Source organism: Topomyia yanbarensis, chromosome 3 (genome assembly GCF_030247195.1).
Source record: "Topomyia yanbarensis strain Yona2022 chromosome 3, ASM3024719v1, whole genome shotgun sequence".
In the NCBI taxonomy this organism is placed as follows: domain Eukaryota; kingdom Metazoa; phylum Arthropoda; class Insecta; order Diptera; family Culicidae; genus Topomyia; species Topomyia yanbarensis.
In genome coordinates, this window is record NC_080672.1 from 273,748,485 (window position 1) to 273,766,871 (window position 18,387).

The 18,387-nt window shown below is 37.7% G+C and overlaps 1 protein-coding gene across 20 annotated transcripts in view; it reads right to left on the reverse strand.

Annotated features, from left to right (window-relative positions):
- The window catches only part of LOC131690255 (poly(rC)-binding protein 3), a 788,104-nt gene that overhangs the window by 126,758 nt on the left and 642,959 nt on the right, over positions 1 to 18,387 (reverse strand). For 14 of the 20 annotated variants that reach the window (XM_058975878.1, XM_058975867.1, XM_058975872.1 and 11 more), the window contains 2 exons: positions 8,101 to 8,220; positions 7,479 to 7,613 (listed from right to left, as the gene is read on the reverse strand). In XM_058975878.1, the coding sequence (XP_058831861.1) occupies positions 7,479 to 7,613; positions 8,101 to 8,220 (255 nt within the window). The remainder of the gene's footprint in view (positions 1 to 7,478; positions 7,614 to 8,100; positions 8,221 to 18,387) is intronic. The other 6 variants (XM_058975879.1, XM_058975880.1, XM_058975874.1 and 3 more) reach the window with 1 other exon arrangement.

Sequence of the window (18,387 nt, forward strand, 5' to 3'; positions counted from 1 at the left end):
GATACGGCAACGCCTGCCAGTAGCCTACGTCTACTCGCGCACCTTTGAGCTGTTGGACATCATCCTCGATAATGCAGCAACAGAAGTCGACGCTTTTTTGCATGTATAGTCGACATGGCTGCCGAAGGGCAGCTTGTCGTCTATAATGACTCCGAGAGACTTCAGACTCCGCTGTGAGGTGATCACGACTTCTCCCACTTGTTGTGCCGACTTGCGGTTGTTGACGATTACTACCTCCGTCTTATGCTGAGCGAGCTCCAGGCCTCTCGCGCTCATCCATTCCTCCACCGTGTTGATCGCGTGTTCTGCGGTTAGTTTAACCTCAGGGATTGATTCCCCATAGACCTTCAAGGTTACGTCGTCGGCTAACCCTTTTCTGATCGGAATTGGTCTCGTATAGCAGTACGCGGTTCGGGAAGTAACTTTCCAGGATCCGGTATAGACCCACCGGTAGGCTAAGCCGGTGTAACGAGAGCGCGCTGTTGAATCGTTCTTCACGTCAAGTGTCACTAACGCACAGTATCGAATGCCTCGCCTTTTCCGCTGGATCGCTATCTCGGCAGTCTTTATCACTAAGTTGATAGCGTCCACCGTGGACTTACCCTATCGAAAATCAAACTGATTGCTTGACAGGCCGTCTGTGCCTTCTGAGTACGGGGTTAGCCTGTTGAGGATGATTCTCTCCAGCAATTTGCCAGTCGTGTCGATCAGACAGATTGGTCTGCACGCCGATCGGTCGCCTGGCGGCTTCCCGGGATTCGGCAACAACACCAATTTTTGCCTTTTCCATCTATCGGGGAAGTGGCACTCGTTAAGGTATCTCTGCATAGCTAGCTAGAACATGTTCGGGTTCCCTATGATCGCTGCCTTGAGAGCGCTGTTTGGAACTCCATCCGGCCCTGGAGCTTTGTTCATTGCTAGGAAATTAGCCACTGCCAGTAGTTCTTCATTCGTCACCGGACCACCATTTTGGCCGCGCTCACACTGTCTCGTGGTGCAGGTGGCCAGGGGCTTGTGGCTCGAGACGGGAAGAGTCGTTCGATAATCGTCGCCAACCGGTCCAGAGACCTTTCTGGGGATGGAAAGCCTCATTTGGTCTTGCTTATCACGAGTCTGTAGGCGTCACCGTACGGATTTGCGTTGGCACTCTCACACAGGTTGTCGAAACACGCTCTCTTGCTACTTTTAATGGCCTTGTTAAGGGCCAATTTCGCAGCTCGAAACACTTCACAGCGGTTCTCTCTTGCATCCTCGGTGCTAGCTCTTTGCATCCTACGTCTAGCTCTGAGGCAGCTGCAATCTCGGCACTCCACCAGTATACCGGGCATCTTACGTTTCTTGGCAGGGTTTTCCTCGGCATAGTGGCGTCGCACGATGGTGACTTCCTAGGAAGCTTCAAGTTCGACGCCGTCTTGCGCTTGCCCCTGACCTTCGAGGGGAACTCAGCCGCCGCTTCGAGCGACTTGGCTGCTCCGTAGAAGGGGAAGGCCCCTGTCTGGGTACTTATGTCGGCCTTCTAGTATCTGAACGTGTGAACTCGCGTGACTGTCGGAAGGTTAAACATATATCTCAATGGAACATATTCATCAGTGTTACCAGTGCAGTAAAATTTCATTTCATTCAATCGAAACTGAATGAACGCAGTCAATCAGTCGTCTGCAGTAGCATTCACATTCATTTAACGCATCAGTTGTTGTTAATCTGAAGCTGGGTTCATGGCACTTCACTCACCGCTGCTTTCAAATGAGTCGCAATTCATATTCAACCTCCTTCGTTTGATCCTCTCAAATGAATAGATCAGCTTTCAATTTCCCCAGTGAGCACCAGTCAAATGAGATCCGGGTAAACCTAAGACAAAAAGAGACAACTGGCTTCGTATTTTTGGTTATCATGCCTTTCTTGTGCCAGATGACAGATGAGTGTATGCAGCTAGCGAGGTTGGCAGTGCAGCCAATTTCTTTGTCATATTTAGATATGTTGCTATAATACACATAATAATGACCGTTTTATTGACACACATTTCGCATTTATCTGGTACTAATCAATCCAACATTTTTATCACATACTACATGTTTCTAGCAAATTTGGCCAGCATAACAGCCTATTCATCAGAATCAAATTTGCAACAAAAATATTATAGAGATGAACGTACTACCAAATAACATTTTTCATTGCAACCAGTTTCAATAAGCTGTTATTAGTAGATTCATTATTTTCGTCTGAACTCTGCGAATTTAAGAAAATTTGAAAAAGAAATATGATAGCCGCAGTATGCTATCATAATTGTACGAAGCTGTCAAATTCATTGCTAAAATCAAATATGTAATTCAGCTATTTATTTGCACCTCTACCAATAGTTCCCTGTGTACAATTCCGATGACATGGTGAAGAGGTAAAACATTTCCACAATGGTTATATAGGAACACATTACGAGCACAGTCTATAGTCTACGAGAATCTTTTTTTCAGAGAGAATTCGAAAAGGTTCTGCTCGATATGAATGCTATAAATAGGTCATATCGAAGGTGGCTTTATTGATTTGAGGTAACCAAAAGGCGCAATATTGGATTGATTGATTGCAAAATGTCCTCAATCATCAGTTTCCGTCATCTAGTGACCATCATTGCAAAAGCGATATAGATATATATTGATCATGGTTTTTACTGTGGTGGTTACCCGAAACCGCCATCTTTGTTTTCAAAATGGCCTAAATTCATAAATTACGGTATTTTATGATTATTTTAAAGGATACCCATATTGATAGTTGTTTTCACAGTTTCTTGGTCACTATAGGCCGCAATCTTGGATTTCAAAATGGCCTAACCTCCTTTCAAATGGTATCCATGTTGCCCTCATCTCTGATTTAAAAATGACTTTAACCATCGAGCTTGAGCTTGAGCTTGACCTTGTACGACCACCTAGCTGCTACTCCGTTATCGATCTAGACTAGCTGAAGTTGCACAGGGAATCAGTAGTAGTGCTTGGGATTAGGGAAACATCTTTCAATGTGCAACTCCTGGTAATCCTAAAGTGTTTATTGAACAAAACCGGCGCCGGCCTGGCCCAAACGTAGATCGCAAAAGGAACGTTAGTCCGATACTTGCTTTTGCTAGGCAACGGCTTTACTTCCCTTCCGAAGGAAGAGTTTACACCTCAGAAAAATCTCAGCGACCTCGGCTAGGATTGCACCCAGACTAACTGGGATGGGTGGCTGTCACACTTACCACTCAACCAACTACGCCTTCATTTAAAATGACTAACCATCGATTTCCGTTATCTATCATCTTGGACCTTTAACGAGTTCGCCCGTTTACACCTAAGACAAGATAAAGCAACTAGTAATACGATTTCTGTATATTTCTGTATTTTGGTAGTACGTCCATCTCTATTTCAAAGTTTGTGGCAAATTTGATTCTGATGAATAGGCTGTTATGCTGACCAAATTTGCTAGAAACATGTAGTATATGATAAAAATCTTGGATTGATTAGTTCCAGATATATTTTGGCGAAATGTGAGTTAATAAAACAGTCATTATTATGTGTATTATAGCAACATATCTAAATATGACAAAGAAATTGGCTGCACTGCCAACCTCGCTAGTTGCATACAGTCATCTGTCAACAATTCTTGAGCGTTTTTTCAAAACGTCATATCTGCAATGAGTTACTCTCTTTGTTTACTTTCTCTTCTGTTAATAATTCGGTCACTTTAACATTTATCCCTCAGCTCTTTGCATAATATGCTAGCTAAAACCACCGTCTTTCGACCTGTACTGTAAAATAAGTGAAAAGTGTTATAGTGACGCCGTAAAAATCGAAAGAGAAAGTATAAACAGAGAGTAACTCATTGCAGATATGACGTTTTGAAAAAACGCTCAAGAATTATTCACCAGGGCACAAGAAAGGAAAGAGAACTCTCCAAGAAGAAGAGAAAGAAAGGTTCGGAACATTTGTCATTTTTGAGTGAATTTGTTTTATGTTTGTTAAGCAGAAAAGCCCACTACGTCATTTGTTTTATTCTTTTCTTTTTCATATCCTCCTGATTTATCAGCTTCATCGAAAAAAAATACAACCTTACTCATACAGAGAAAAAATGCTCGTACCTGTATCCGTCTTGAGTTGCCTCGTCTTATCATAGCCTTTACCCTATATTATTTATTATCTTGGTCGGAGTTATTTTTATGTCAGTGAGTGTTCCTTCATATTCATGTGTGAGTGGTTCATTGGAATGGTTCACTTCCATTAGCTGAGACCGTGCTAATGTGAGGTTGGTGTTCAACAGAAACTAAACAGGCAAAAACGTCAAATGACTAGAACCTGTTATTCAATTGACAGTGAACTTTGAGTGACTCAAACGAAGACGGCAGCCGAACTCAACTGATATAGTGGTGGTATGTTTACAGTGAAAGGCTCGAAGTTTCACTTGAAACGATTATTTTCGTTTGAAATTGATATTTTACCGCACTGAGTGTTACCCTACTGGATCGAAACTAGTAAGACAATACTTCTAGCGCCTTGGGAAACATGTTTTAATCGATGTGTTCAGCAGAGTATCACGTTTTGAACTGCGCCATATTCAGGTGATGTAAGATTGACAGTCCGAGATTTTCCAAAGAACCCTTTATGAATGTATTTCGTCGCAGCAAGTTAAAGTTAATCAAGTCATGGATGCGTTTCGACTTTGTCTCATCAGAAACCGATACTAACTTTTTGTCGGAATAGATTAGCACCGGCTTGACTTTGTGTTTCAATCGAACGACTGGTCAAACGTGATGTCCCGTCCTAGCAGAAGTTCTGTTCATGCCGATAAGACACAGTGAAGCTGAAACTTGTCTTGGCTCTGCTCGTACGGGACATCACGTTTGACCTGTCGTTCGATTAAAACACAAAGTGTGTTTTTGTTTGTCAAGCCATCAAGAATCTTGCACGAAGTTTGAGTTGTCCGCGGCGAGCTGCTGCGCACTAAATTATATCAAAATAATTGATTTGTTTTATCCAGAAGCACAAAACAAACCCCACCACAAAAATAAATAGTTTAGATACTTTTAATTTAGAATAAGAAAACTACGTATCGAAATTCGGAAATTGCCCTAGGTATACGCAAGGTGACAATAGGTTAACAATTTAAAATATAATAAAATATTTTTCAATTTATGTTTATTCTCGTTAAAACGATTCTCGGAGTGAAAAAACGGTTCCAAAACGTTATTCATGTGTAAACTAGACTTGCCACCCACCGATCGCGTATAGCAGATGTAGCTATTCAAGCAGGGCTGCCATGATTAATAACAAACTCCACTTGTTTTGAAATCATACTGCTTCTTTAGTTAATAACTTCTCTCAGCGAATTTTCGCAAACTTTCAATGTTCCATGAATATGTTCACTAGAAGAATACCTTTAGAAATATATAGTGTTATTATTAATTGATTGATGAGGTGATTTTTGGAAAATGTATTATCAATGCTAATATAAATTTTGAAATTTTTGGAGGGTCCGTAGACACAATCGATCGCTACCAAAATTTGTACAATTACAAAGGACAATAACAGGAATCAGTAGAGTGTGGTGGAGCTAATAATCAAAAATTGAATCAGTCTAATCTAGTGCACACATACGCATATGCCCTGGTGGTATGCCCGTCCGTATGTGAGTATACTACATTAAATACTTATATCTGCCTCACAAACTTATTTAATGACATTCTTATGGCAAAACAATACATTGCAGTTACGCGTCCTCAACCATCGAGTGTGATATCTCCCCCACAGTTATAATATAGTACCTATACCAATTGTCTGGGAGAGATGCTGTACGACGACATTTTCCTCTAAAAATGTACACGAGATATAGACATCTTACCCGACGCGGCACACAGTGGCACCTCTCCATACAAAGTTGTGACAAAATTATAAAAAATAGTTTATATGGCTAAATATTGAGTTTTTTTGCTAATTTTGGCTTACTCCTCAAATAAAGTTATGTTTCTAATGTCATCCTACCTGTTAGAATAAGATCTACTATTTCTATTCAATGATTTGTCTTAAATCGTAGGTCGAAAAGTTGAACACCCGCTTCATTTTTATAACGCCATTAAGGCTCAAGTTACCTCAAGGCTTGGTAGTATGCGTAAGAAAAATTGTGTTCAGCTTTGCCACCAGATTATCCATTTAAACCTTTTCAAAACTCTAAAAGAAGAATATCAGTCGATTTATTAGATCATCACGATTCAATTCATGCAAAATACCTGCTGGAAAAACCATCGGCTTAGCTGGATGGTGCTTTTGAAAAAGTGGCTGTGATTTTTTATCACACTACCACACCGAGCTGGGGTACGCAACACAACTGCGCAATGAAAAAACCACAGCCACTTTTTCAAAAGCACCATTTAGCTAAGCCGATGGTTTTTCCAGCAGGTATTTTGCATGAATTGAATCGTGATGATCTAATAAATCGACTGATATTCTTCTTTTAGAGTTTTAAAAAGGTTTAAATGGATAATCCGGTGGCAAAGCTGAACACAAATTTTTCTACGCACACTACCAAGCGTTCAATTCTAACACATGCTTACAAAAGGTAACTTGAACCTTAATATTATCACTTCAGTTTTGTTATTGTACTGCATCTCAAGATCAAAGTAAAGATATTGAGAGTCATTTATGCAAGCGAAGTTTCCGTGCGCCAAGAATACTAATTGTTACTTCTTTCGATCGAGGACCTCCAGTTTATATAGCAGTACAAAATGTTTTCGTTAGCTCAGTTTCCAGTTTTGTAATTTACATCTCATAAGGTATATATCAAACTTCACATTAATACTAGTAGCAACTAGGAAAACAAAGCCCTTCAACAGTTTTAGTAATCTTCAAAAAACAAAATAGTAGCACCAAAGCAACAAACACTCTATGTACAGCAATGCAACACTACATGTCTAATGGGAACTGGGGACTGGTTCACACTAAAACAATGCTAAACGTTTCCGCCGAAAGGACAAGCGTTATATGTCGACTGCTTTTACTACGAGGGGCATTTTGTACAAAGGAGTGGACACTGAACCACACAACAGACAAAGATAGAGAGGAATTTGGGTTGTTCCAGTGGACTATTCGGCTAATGAAGGGATAAAACTAACAATGTATGAACTTTGGCGCAAGCCAAGAATTAAGATGCTTGGTGGTGGGCAGGATTCTAGCTAATACGAAGGGAACTGGTTAAGTTTGATCGGGGTTCAATATATTACAGTTATTAAACTTGAACAATATTTACACAGTTGAAAACCCTAGCCGGAGGATCACAAGGGGAGGGGTGCATTCCATCCAGAAATCAGAACAACAGTTACACTAATAGACTAATATTAGTCTAAGGAGCGATTGGGGAAGGTATCGGTTATCGCCGGAATCGGGAACGAAGGTCGGATTTTGACCAGGCAGGGCGTGGGCGTCCTGGTGTATTTCAGCACCAGTCAAAAACACGATTAGACTCACATCAGGTATCGGTTGTAGATGATGTGGAGGTATCGCTCCTTGTAGATGTGTTCCTTTTAGTAATGGATCGACTAAACCTGAGATGCCTGCCGCATGCAAGCCACCGGCTATGGCTAGTGGAAATACTGTGCAGGTCTACACACGAGTTCGAGATGTTTCAAGAGTAGTAGTACAGTAGATGAGACAGGTATGATGGTGGCGGAAAGACAAATGTTTTGAGAGAGAAAAAAATGATATTAGATTCGCAAAATCGAGCCGTTACGGTGGTCAAGGTGCGAGAGATAAAGAGAGAGAGAGAGAGAGAGAAAGAGAAAGAGAAAATCGGATTTAGCATTACGTAATCATTTCGAACAAAGCGGCGACTAGAGGGGGAGGTGTTTGGAACTACAAAAGGGAGCAAGATTAAGGAGAACGTAAGCGGTGGACCCGTTCAATTAAGGTTCAAGTGCTAACACTGTCGAAAGTAATTAATTACACGAAAAAGGGACAAAAGTATCTCTACTCTCGGCGAAAGCTTATGATACGAAGGGTTCGGATAAAAAAAGATAGATGTGAAAGGTGGTGGCCTAGAGAGACTGGTGGATGGAAACTAAAAACAAGACTGCTCGTTGTGTGCGCTTACCTCCTGTGTCGGTACGGCATAATTGCCCTGGATGGTGTACGCCTGACCGTTTGCTACTATGACCGGTCCATTCATCTGGGGCTTTGGCCGGTACGGGATTGTGGCTCCTTTTGGTGGCGACTGAAATGGGATGGAAAAAGTGGTGTGAAACCGGCAATTGATCATGTGCATGTAATGAAATAAAATTTCGTATAATTTATTATTAATTGAATGCCGATGGAAGAGATGGCGAGCACTTTTTGGGGTTCCCCCATTGAAGGGTTTTTCTTTCGACTGGAATTTTCAATAAATGGTAATAAGTGTGGAAAACCACACGGCCAATTCAATATGTATAATAATTAAATTACATGCATACTACAGTACTAGCGTTCTAACGATTTGTTGCGCCCAAAATTGTGACAGCATAACCTCAAAAATGTTAATTTTCATGGTAAGGGCTCTCCTAGGAAATAATACCTCATTTCAAGCACGCTGCCATTTGAATATAACTTAATATTTTTTGGGGTGGGCGTAGTGTTTTGGTAAATCGATTGCTTTGGACACAACGCTCCTGGGTTCGAGTCCCGACCCCATAGGGTTAGAATTTTTTCATAAGAGATTTTCTAACTCGAAGAGGCGAATGACCTTAAGTTTAAAACCTCTATAATCAAAATAAAAAAAACTTGATATTTTATAAATATGAGCGGAACATAAAAGAAACTAAACAATATACAACAAAAATCAGGTGTGCCGTGAAGACCACATATTTAAGCTGTAAGTGAGTGGAGTTTCGATTTAACATTCAGAGAAAGAAAGGATGAATATTTATTTGAAGCAAATATTACACTAAGGGCTAGTATTTAAAACGATGGCATCAGGACATGGTTACCCTTGTCTAAAATGTGCTTTAGAATGGTGAAAATGGAAGACGCAAACAATATATAAATGTACAAAATTTTCAATTCTATCGCAACGCCTTATGTGTACCCCGAGTGTATTGAAAACTTTAACCGCATTTTTCTTAAAACCATTTTTTGAGCTGGCTGGAAACGAAACTCGAACAAATGATTTTTGATCGTTTTGAAATTTTCACAGTACAGTAGGATTCCGCTTTTGGCAACATTGTTGTTGTTCCTAGTAATTCGTTTTAAAAATGTGCAACACATATTTATTTGTTATAAGGGATCATTCATAAATTACGTAACGCTTTTATGGGGGCACGACAAATTGTGACATTTGGGGAAGGGGAGTAAACTATAACGTTACGTTCAAAGGCATATGTTGTTGATTCGTTCGTACCGCCGCGTTGCAAATCTGTGTGTTCCGACTAAGTTACTTTGTTCTCGCCGTAAAACCGCTTATTTCGGTTGATAAACTCTACCAAATCGTAGTTGTACTATCAACGTTTTGACTACATTGATTAATTTCTTCGCAAAATTGTGCACAACCCAAATAATTCGATTTCATCTCGCCGCCGAAACAAAACTCTCCATTGTTTGGTCATTTTGTGTTGGAAATACTACTTCGTGATCATGAACCAGCTAGTGGATAAACCATGCGGAAAGTGTAGAATGGCACTGGGTAAATCTGACCCAGCAGTGTGTGACGGCTTCTGCGATGGATTTCGTTATTTTCACAAACACTGCACCGGCCTAACAGAAGCTGAACTGTCTGCGCGTAGTGGCTCAAATGGCCTGTGTTAAGCCAAAGGGGACCAAGCGCCATTTTAAGATACCTGCCTAAAAACGCTATCACATCCAATGTAATGCTAGTAACATCCACATAAAATTATTTTTGAGTACTCAAATAGTAATTGTATCCCTCAACTTTCTCAGTTAATGGCAAGTTATCAAAAAATGATTTTTTGCATGAAAAATACCAGAAAAAAATCATGGCGCTCGGTTCGGTATGGCTTAACGCAGGCCAAATGTGCTATGGATGTGTGACGATTGCCGTAGCCTACTGGAAGACGCAAAATTTTGTAATTCGATCAGCTCGATTAAAGCCGCCTATGAGGTACGAGAGACAGCGCGATAATGAAATTGGATGTTTAAGGAAAAGTATCGAGTCATTGAACTCTACGATGGCTAAGCTTATGAACTGCACAAAACCGAGTTCATCTGTGCAATGCAACGAAAGTGCCGTGGTCAATGTAGAACACCACCATTCTTCTCCAATATCATTAAACTGCTCAGAAACAATGCATCCTGAAGGAGCTGCGAACGATAGTTTCACGCTATTCCTATCGAATATCAAAAACGACGTCAGCGAGCAAGAAATCTCGATTCTGGTAAAAGAATGCTTAAAAGTAAATGGTTCTGCAAAGGTCAAAAAACTCGTCTCGAATAGGCAAGACGTTAGTACGTTAGACTACGTTTCATTCAAAGTGGAGCTATACACAAGTTTGAAAAAACACGCTCTTTCATCCAGCACATGGCCACACGGAGTACGATTCAGGGAATTTCGGGATCTTCGCCATAATGAACCTTGGATGCCAACCGTTCGAATGGATTCTTCTAGATCTTAAACCGATTTCAATTTAATGTTGTCAAAATTGTTTCACTGTTCAAAAATGTTACTGATTGTGTATTTGATATGAATTCTTGTGGTAATTGTTATAATTATGTTTCTTGTTGATTTAGAGTGCTGCACATTAGTTTTAAGTTTTCAATTAGACTGTAAAAGTCCGTTGAATATACAAATACAAATAAAAATGTCTGAGTGAAAGCCGGGCGAATCTTCTCGGAGTGCCTACGTTTACTCTGACATGGTCCATTTGATTTTCTGCAAAAAGGTTTCTCGCATCCTATTGTCATTACCAGGCCCAGCTCAGCTTCATGCTGCCACCCTGTCAGCGGCCTTAGGTTGCAAACAAAATAGTAGCGAGAATTTGGCCTGGAGCTGATATTGACATTACCCAGTCAAACTCATCTGAAATTCTGACTTGGTTTCTTGCGGAATTCCAGCTTAAATAAAACAACCGAGTCGGAATTTTTAGTTTGGTTTCCCCGAATAAGAATTAGTATAAGAAAAATTATTTATGTAAAACAACCTTTTTATTGTTTGGATACAAAATCCGGTACAGATTTTCCTATAGCAGAGTACAGATAGAAAAGAATTTTCAACACCCGGTGCAGATAAAATTGCGGCAACACTGGTTACGTAACAGTTTTCACTGAATATATGTGTTTTTTTTTAAATTTGTACCGAAGTAGGGGAGAGGGGGATAGAGAAATTTGTGACAATTTGTTAAATGGAAAGAGATGGGAATTAATCTTGGGCAATTTTTGCGTCACGTAATTAATGAATGGTCCTCAATTAATACCTCATTCGCAGGCATTGTAATTCTCTCTCTCACTCACGCGAGAAGTAGCTTATCCGATGTCCAACTTTTCCGAGATAAGATGAGCCGCAAAATTCTTCGTCTCCACAAATAGCGCGAGAATGATTTTCCGGATAAAATTTATTTGACTTTTTCCTTCTCACCGGAGAAGGTGATAAAATTTTAATTTCGTGGAAATCAATTAAAACTTTTAAAAATACATTTAATTACAAAGAAAAGCGGCAAAGAAGTATGATAGACTTGTCTTTTCGTGTTTTGGAATAACGACAGCAAAGCAGCGAACGCAAAAAGGATACCGTGATAAACTCATTCATTCATTCTCCGGCTGTTTTTTTTATCCGGAGAAGTTGTGTGAGTACCAATAACTTTTCGTGTGAAAATGTGAGTTTTCATTGTCGCAGTAGCAAACTATCCGGACGCATTTACTCATATGAGCGATAAATGCAATGCCTGCTCATTCGAATCTATTTCCAATCATGAGAGTCATATTCACTATAGGGGACCCCGGGACTAGTTGGCGGTGTTTTCAGTTTTCAGTTTTTACCAATTTGATCTAGTTAGATTATGCAAAATAAAATACGTTGCATAAAAGGGCACAATGTTGGTAACATTTGTTTCGATTATTACGACGTCACTACAAAACTTTGGAATGATTTCCCAATACACATCGAAAGCCGACGCACTATGACCCCAAATCCGTATTTAGGAATACAAAACTGCTGACGCCCAAATAGTTTGCTTTAGCTATATGATGTCTTTGGAAAACTTTGTTGGTATTTTGTTGGTGATTTTCTCGAATAAATGGGATTGGGGTGGTCCTTGTGGTTAGGGTGTTAATTTAATTAATTTAATTATTTTTCAAAAGAGTTGTGTTTTTAACCCAATTGTCCATAAATTTTCAAATAGCAGACATAACAACCCTATGAGCGAAATAAACACCACCATGCAGTGAATTTTTCAGTTTTGCTGTTCAGTGGGCCGTGTAGCTGCACTCTAGCGCGTACGTGAAATATACAGATAGAGCAAAGTCCCGTTTTTCCTAACTGCGAGTTAAATGAGTGAATCACAAAATAAATATCGCCCGTTACAAGAGAACACAATCGCGATTGACCAGTTGTAGATTGTGCGCTAGCCGAACTATTCCACGAAAAACGAAATATTACTCATGGATACCTTCTTCAATTGGTCAAATAATACCTAATCACGACTCACCATTTGTGCTCTTAAAATGTTTCACAAAATCATAAAATATTATCGAAGGATTTGTGAACTGGTTCTTAAAACTTAAAGTATTAATCACGACTCACCATTCGTTCCCGTAAAATAGGTCACAAATTCATAACATTTTATTCATGGATTCGTAAACTGGTTCTTTATTCATTGTATGTTATTTACGATTTATCTTTTGTGCTTGTGTAATTTAGAAGATATCTCTAATCATATTCACTTCCATGCACCTCTGTACATGAGATTGCACTTTTCACATGAGCTCTTTCACAAAATGTGGAATTATATTCAAGGATTCAGTTTTGTTTTGTGAACTGTTTCATGAAATAATTGTTGTTTCGAACTGATAGTACTCATAAGAACGAGTAGTAAATATAATAAAGCTATTAGGACTTCGAACATCGACATTCATTTGATGGGGTTCTGCATGATATCCGGAACGAAAATAAATATTGCGCTGTGCGCCAAAATTACACTAAATAGTCACAAATCATGTTCGTGAAATAATTAACAAACCCACAGGATACCACCGATCGGTTATGCTTTCATAATCCAGCTCATATTGTCACGTGACTCCGCGTGTAAAATCTGATAAGAAACACATGAATAAAATATTACCATAACACGAAGGAAAATTAGGAAAATCATGACTAAGGTCCTGAAATTATGAACATGAATCACATTACTATGTCTGAAAACTCCGGTAGTAAACTGATTAACAAATATCACGATAACGTATATAGAAATTATGAAAACCGTGACTAACCAACTGAAATTATGAACACCGCTCACTTTTAGTCCTTATAGTTAATATGAAGGTTAGAGTGGTGACAAGTAGGTCAGTTTTTTGGCGAGCTCATGCGATGGTATTTTTGCACTGATTTTGACAAACAGGAACTCGTTGGAAAAGTTATATAGCTGGCAATAATGATTTTATGCCTGACTAAATACTTTTCAAGCCAAATTCAATAAGGCGAAGATACTTTTTTCGATGTTTTTTTAAAATCTTTTAAAATTTTAAAATCTGGGGAATAAAAAAAACAATATACACGCCTATAAAATAAGCTGTTTTATTTTTGTTTGAAAAAAAAATTGACTACTGTAGATTATTTAAAAATTAATAATACAAATAATGCATGCAATCCATTGACGTCATTCAGGTTAAAAAATGAGGAAGTGGCAAATGATATGAAAAATTAGGAAACCATGAAAGGAAATGCTGAAAAAACATGTTTTTTCAGCAGCTTCGTCTGGCTTTGTATATGCGAATGACTTCATCGGTATCCTCGTCGTTGCCAGAGTGTGGAAGTGCATTCAGGCTTACGAGGTTGTGCTTCGGAGCATTTTTTTTTGGATTCCTTTTCCCTCTCTTTTTCGATCATCTACTTCAACAACACCGTAAATTAATATGGTGTTAACTTACGCGAAATATCTGACGCACTTTGGTTAGTGACGAGCACGTTCCTTTCACACGAGCACGCAATGATTTGAACGGAACCTTGAATTGTTTAGAGGCTGGTCGAATACTAGCGCCATCTTGAAACAGTCCTCTTCTACAATGAAGACTAGATTTTATCAGCACCCGATTTTATCTACCCCCGATTTCATCAGCCTCACATGAAAATTCATAGTTGGTAGTTTGATGGGCTCTTGCAGATGAACCAAGTTTAATTCGAGTAAATCCTTTCTTGAGCATATTTTTCGTATCTTAGAAATCCGAAACATTAAAAAAAAATCTTTTTTTTTAAATTTTTCTTTGTCAGACCCCCTCAAGGGAAATTTAAGCTTAATAATTAGGAGTAATTATAATTCGCATTATAGTTCGCCCCAAAATTTGCATTATAGTAATTACTTAGTGACCCCCAAACAGCTGACCTATCGTGCCACCAAGCTTATGTTTTATGTTGATGTCCGTTTTTTTAAACGAAAACATCGAAAAATTAACACAAAACTCGTGCTCAGCATTGAATTTCACGTAAGAAAAAACTTACTTGATTTTTTTATATTGATTAAATGTGCTGTACTGAGGACAAAAACAATGCGTTTTCTCAGAACAATACGCGAAAACATAAACGACGCCGTAACTAATACAGCTGATCCATGTCAAAATGACAGTCGTCAACGATGTCCTCAACCGTGTATCCAATTCACGCAACACAAGAGACCTCTGCAATAATATAGCGAAGATACGGCCCTATACCTATTGTACCGCTATACCTATTTGACTCCATTCAACTCAACAAACGAATATATCCAGAAGTTACGAACAGGGCCGCCGAGAGGGGGGGCGGGGTGTTTCCCCCCCAGGCCCGGAGTTTTGAAGGGGGTCCGGATTTTTAACAGAAATTAAAATTTTGACAAATACTTTCTCGACAAAAATTTATTGGAGAATGCAATTAAAAATTCAATATCTTGTGTATGAGGTAACTAGAATAGCGAAAATTCTAAACTACTGCATATTTCATATCAACTATGTTTATACCAACCTAATTCTCGCATCGAAACAAGGTCAGACTCGAGCGGGCATAGCGGAATTTGTACATTGAATGTCATGTACGCAGCTCACCTGGGTTCAAATCCCAACCCCGCACACAGGAATAGAGATTTGTTATAGGAAAATTCTTAATCTGAATGAAGAAGCGAATGACCTTAACGTTAAAATGTCTATAATCGAAACAAAAATATGATCAGACTTGTAAGGGTTAAACAATTAAATGGTTTGATTAGAAGTCATGAGATTGTCTTCAAGTTTCGCCAATTCGAAATCGATTTTTTTGAATTTCCAATCTTCGAAAGGACTGGATTAGTATCGAAGGTAATTATTGAAAGAAAAAACCCTGCTTAGGGTTGCCACACCGGTTTTTGGAGGCGAATTCCGTGTCATCGTTCAGGTAAATCCGAATTCCTCCGGAAGAATCTATTGGATTATTTTGCAATTTTGCGTTACCCTTTTCTTTACCAGGAATCGCCCAGCACCCAGTCCTCATAAACATCATCCTCGGGTTGCAGGCCCTAATTGTTAAGGAGGGCCCCTCTTGGCGTTGACAGATAGTATTTTAAAAGAGCCATTCGGGTTTACTTTACCCCATTGAACTTTCGCTTCAATGAATTAATGTTCCTCACAAAGATTCTCGAAAGAAACTGAAGTGTGATTTCACACCCCGTGTTTGTTTACTAAGGAACAGAGCAAAGTTCGCTTGGGTTATCCTTCACAGCGAGAGTGGTTGGTGCTTTTGGATTCTTTGTGAATATCCGAGAAGGCGAATCACTACATCCAACTAAATCAACAAAACTAAAAACAAATGCAAAACATACAACTAAATGTGAACGGCACAAAAAGGTGGAGTGCTTTACCAAAACATTACACTCTACGGTGATTGTGAAGAAAATAAGATATTTTTCCTCCTAGTGCTACGAGCTACCTAAGAAATAAAACAGTGCATATTTATTTGTTTTTAAACGTTTTATATAATAAAAAGCAATGGAAGCGCCTCAAAATTCTGTCGAGTGATCACTTTAATTCGGAATTCTAATCGATTTCAATGCATACCCATGTGTCTCTTGAAGTCTATCCCCTGCTCAGTAAAATTCCGCCGGTCAAAGTACCACTAGAGGCGGTAACCCTACCTCTATTTGAGAGCTCAATTGGTCAAATGAGTCGTCGTAAACTTTTGATATACCAAAAGAATTCGAAATTAATCCAAAAGTTTAATATATTTGGTTTGTCGTTCATTGATTACACAATCTATACAAAATCATATTCAGATACGAGATGATACCGAAACATTTTTGTAAAGGGGTCATACTTAAATGACGTAGCTTTTTTCGGCGATTTTCGACTACCAATTCCCCCTAGGAAAGAGGCCAGGGATGGAAAAAATACATTTTACAATTCTTCAAAATACGGCCTTTTATCAACATTTTCATTATAATTTGTTTGTTTGAATTTTATATGTCATGGAACATGAAGAGAATCATGATCTCTCAGTTCACAATCCTGCAGCTGCCAATGATTCTAAGAAGCATACGTTCAACTAAATTGCTAAATCGTGTTTGAGATAATTTAACTCTGTTACCGAACTAAATCTACTAGTTAGCAAGATTAGCTAACTAATGTACCAAGTTAAATCCGCATGCAAAATATTTTCGTTTTGGAGGAGTGAGCGTAAGATTTTAAACGTCGCTTCCTGAACGTAACGATTTTATTTTTATTTTGGAACTATTTTCTGGAAATCAGTTACAACATTCTTGTAAAAATTTTTAAATAAAAGAATAATTCATGTTTTTATAGGATTATGAAAGTTTTCGAAACCAGCATAGCGTAAAATCCAACCACAACCCTTATTTGAAGTTCGATCCATGTTTCTCATTTTTTTTTTCATTTTTTATTCCTACATGGATTTTTTTGTTTTGTTAAAATTTCATTGATCTATTTTTTCAGGTTGTGGATAGTATTTGTATTTCTACAATTGTAAGATACTGCCATTCTATCTATTTGCATTTTAATACCCTGCTTTTTTATTTGTTTCTTTTGTTATTCCATCTAATTTTTAAAATTTGTCTATTTACTACATTTATTCTTGCCATAGCCTTTTTCAATTTCCTTTTTTTTAATATTTTTTTGCATTTCCAAAAGCAATTTTACTTATTCAAATTCATTCCGATTTGTCTTATTGTTTAATTTTTTACCTTTCTCCTATTTTCAGACTCATTTTCTAGTTTTAGGTTTCCGTTTATCGTAGTTTTATTTTTTCCCATTGTTCATTTAATATAATTTTATTTATTTTTTATACCTTTTTCTTACGATTTAAATCGTTATTGTTATTTCTGTTGACCATTTGCCAATACGTTAATATATATATTTTTTTTTATTTTCCTAAAAAAACATTTGATTTATTTCTTATTTTTCTTGACACTATATGCACTTTGCCTTAATTTTAAATTTAGTTCGTGGCTTGAATTTATTTCAAATTTCATTTCTAGTGGTTTTTCTATTCTTTAAATAATATCCATTTTATTCATTTTTTTGTGTTAATATCTTCATTTTTGTGTTTCTATAGTATACCATGTTGGCTTTTTTCTACTATTTTTTGTTTTCCATTTTATCTGTTTGCTCCGTTTTTGTTCAATACTTCCAATTTTCATTACTTTTTCGTCTTTTCATCATTTCAATTTTTTCAAAATTTTCTGGATCGTCATTTTTTTTAAATTTCTCTATGGTTATATTATTCTTATCTTTTATGTTTGTTTTATGCATTCTTAGCCTTTTATTTATTTTTCTATTGCTTTAAATATGTCTTATTTTTAATGTTAAATAAATTTTATTATTCTTGATTTATCGTGTATTTCAGTTTTATGCATTTTTTATATTAATGTTTGTATTCTTTTAAATAGTTTTTTTTCATTTTCATTGATTCTAAAATTTTTTCCTACTTTCCTATCGATTTTTTATTATTTTTACCATTTGTTGAATAATGTTCGACTTTTTAAATCTTAGCAATATGTTTTTCTAGTTTCCTGTTTTCCTTTATCAATTTTTTATAGGTTTTGTTTTGACAATTGACATTAATTTGTTTATTTGGTTGATTTTGTTGTTTTTAGCTCTTTTGTACATTCTTTTAATATTTAGTTTTCCCATTGGTTTTTTTATCGTTTGCCGTTGATCGCCGTTTAGATATTTTTAATTTTCGTGATTACTACATTTTTAATCTTGCCATTTCCTTACTTTTATAACTACT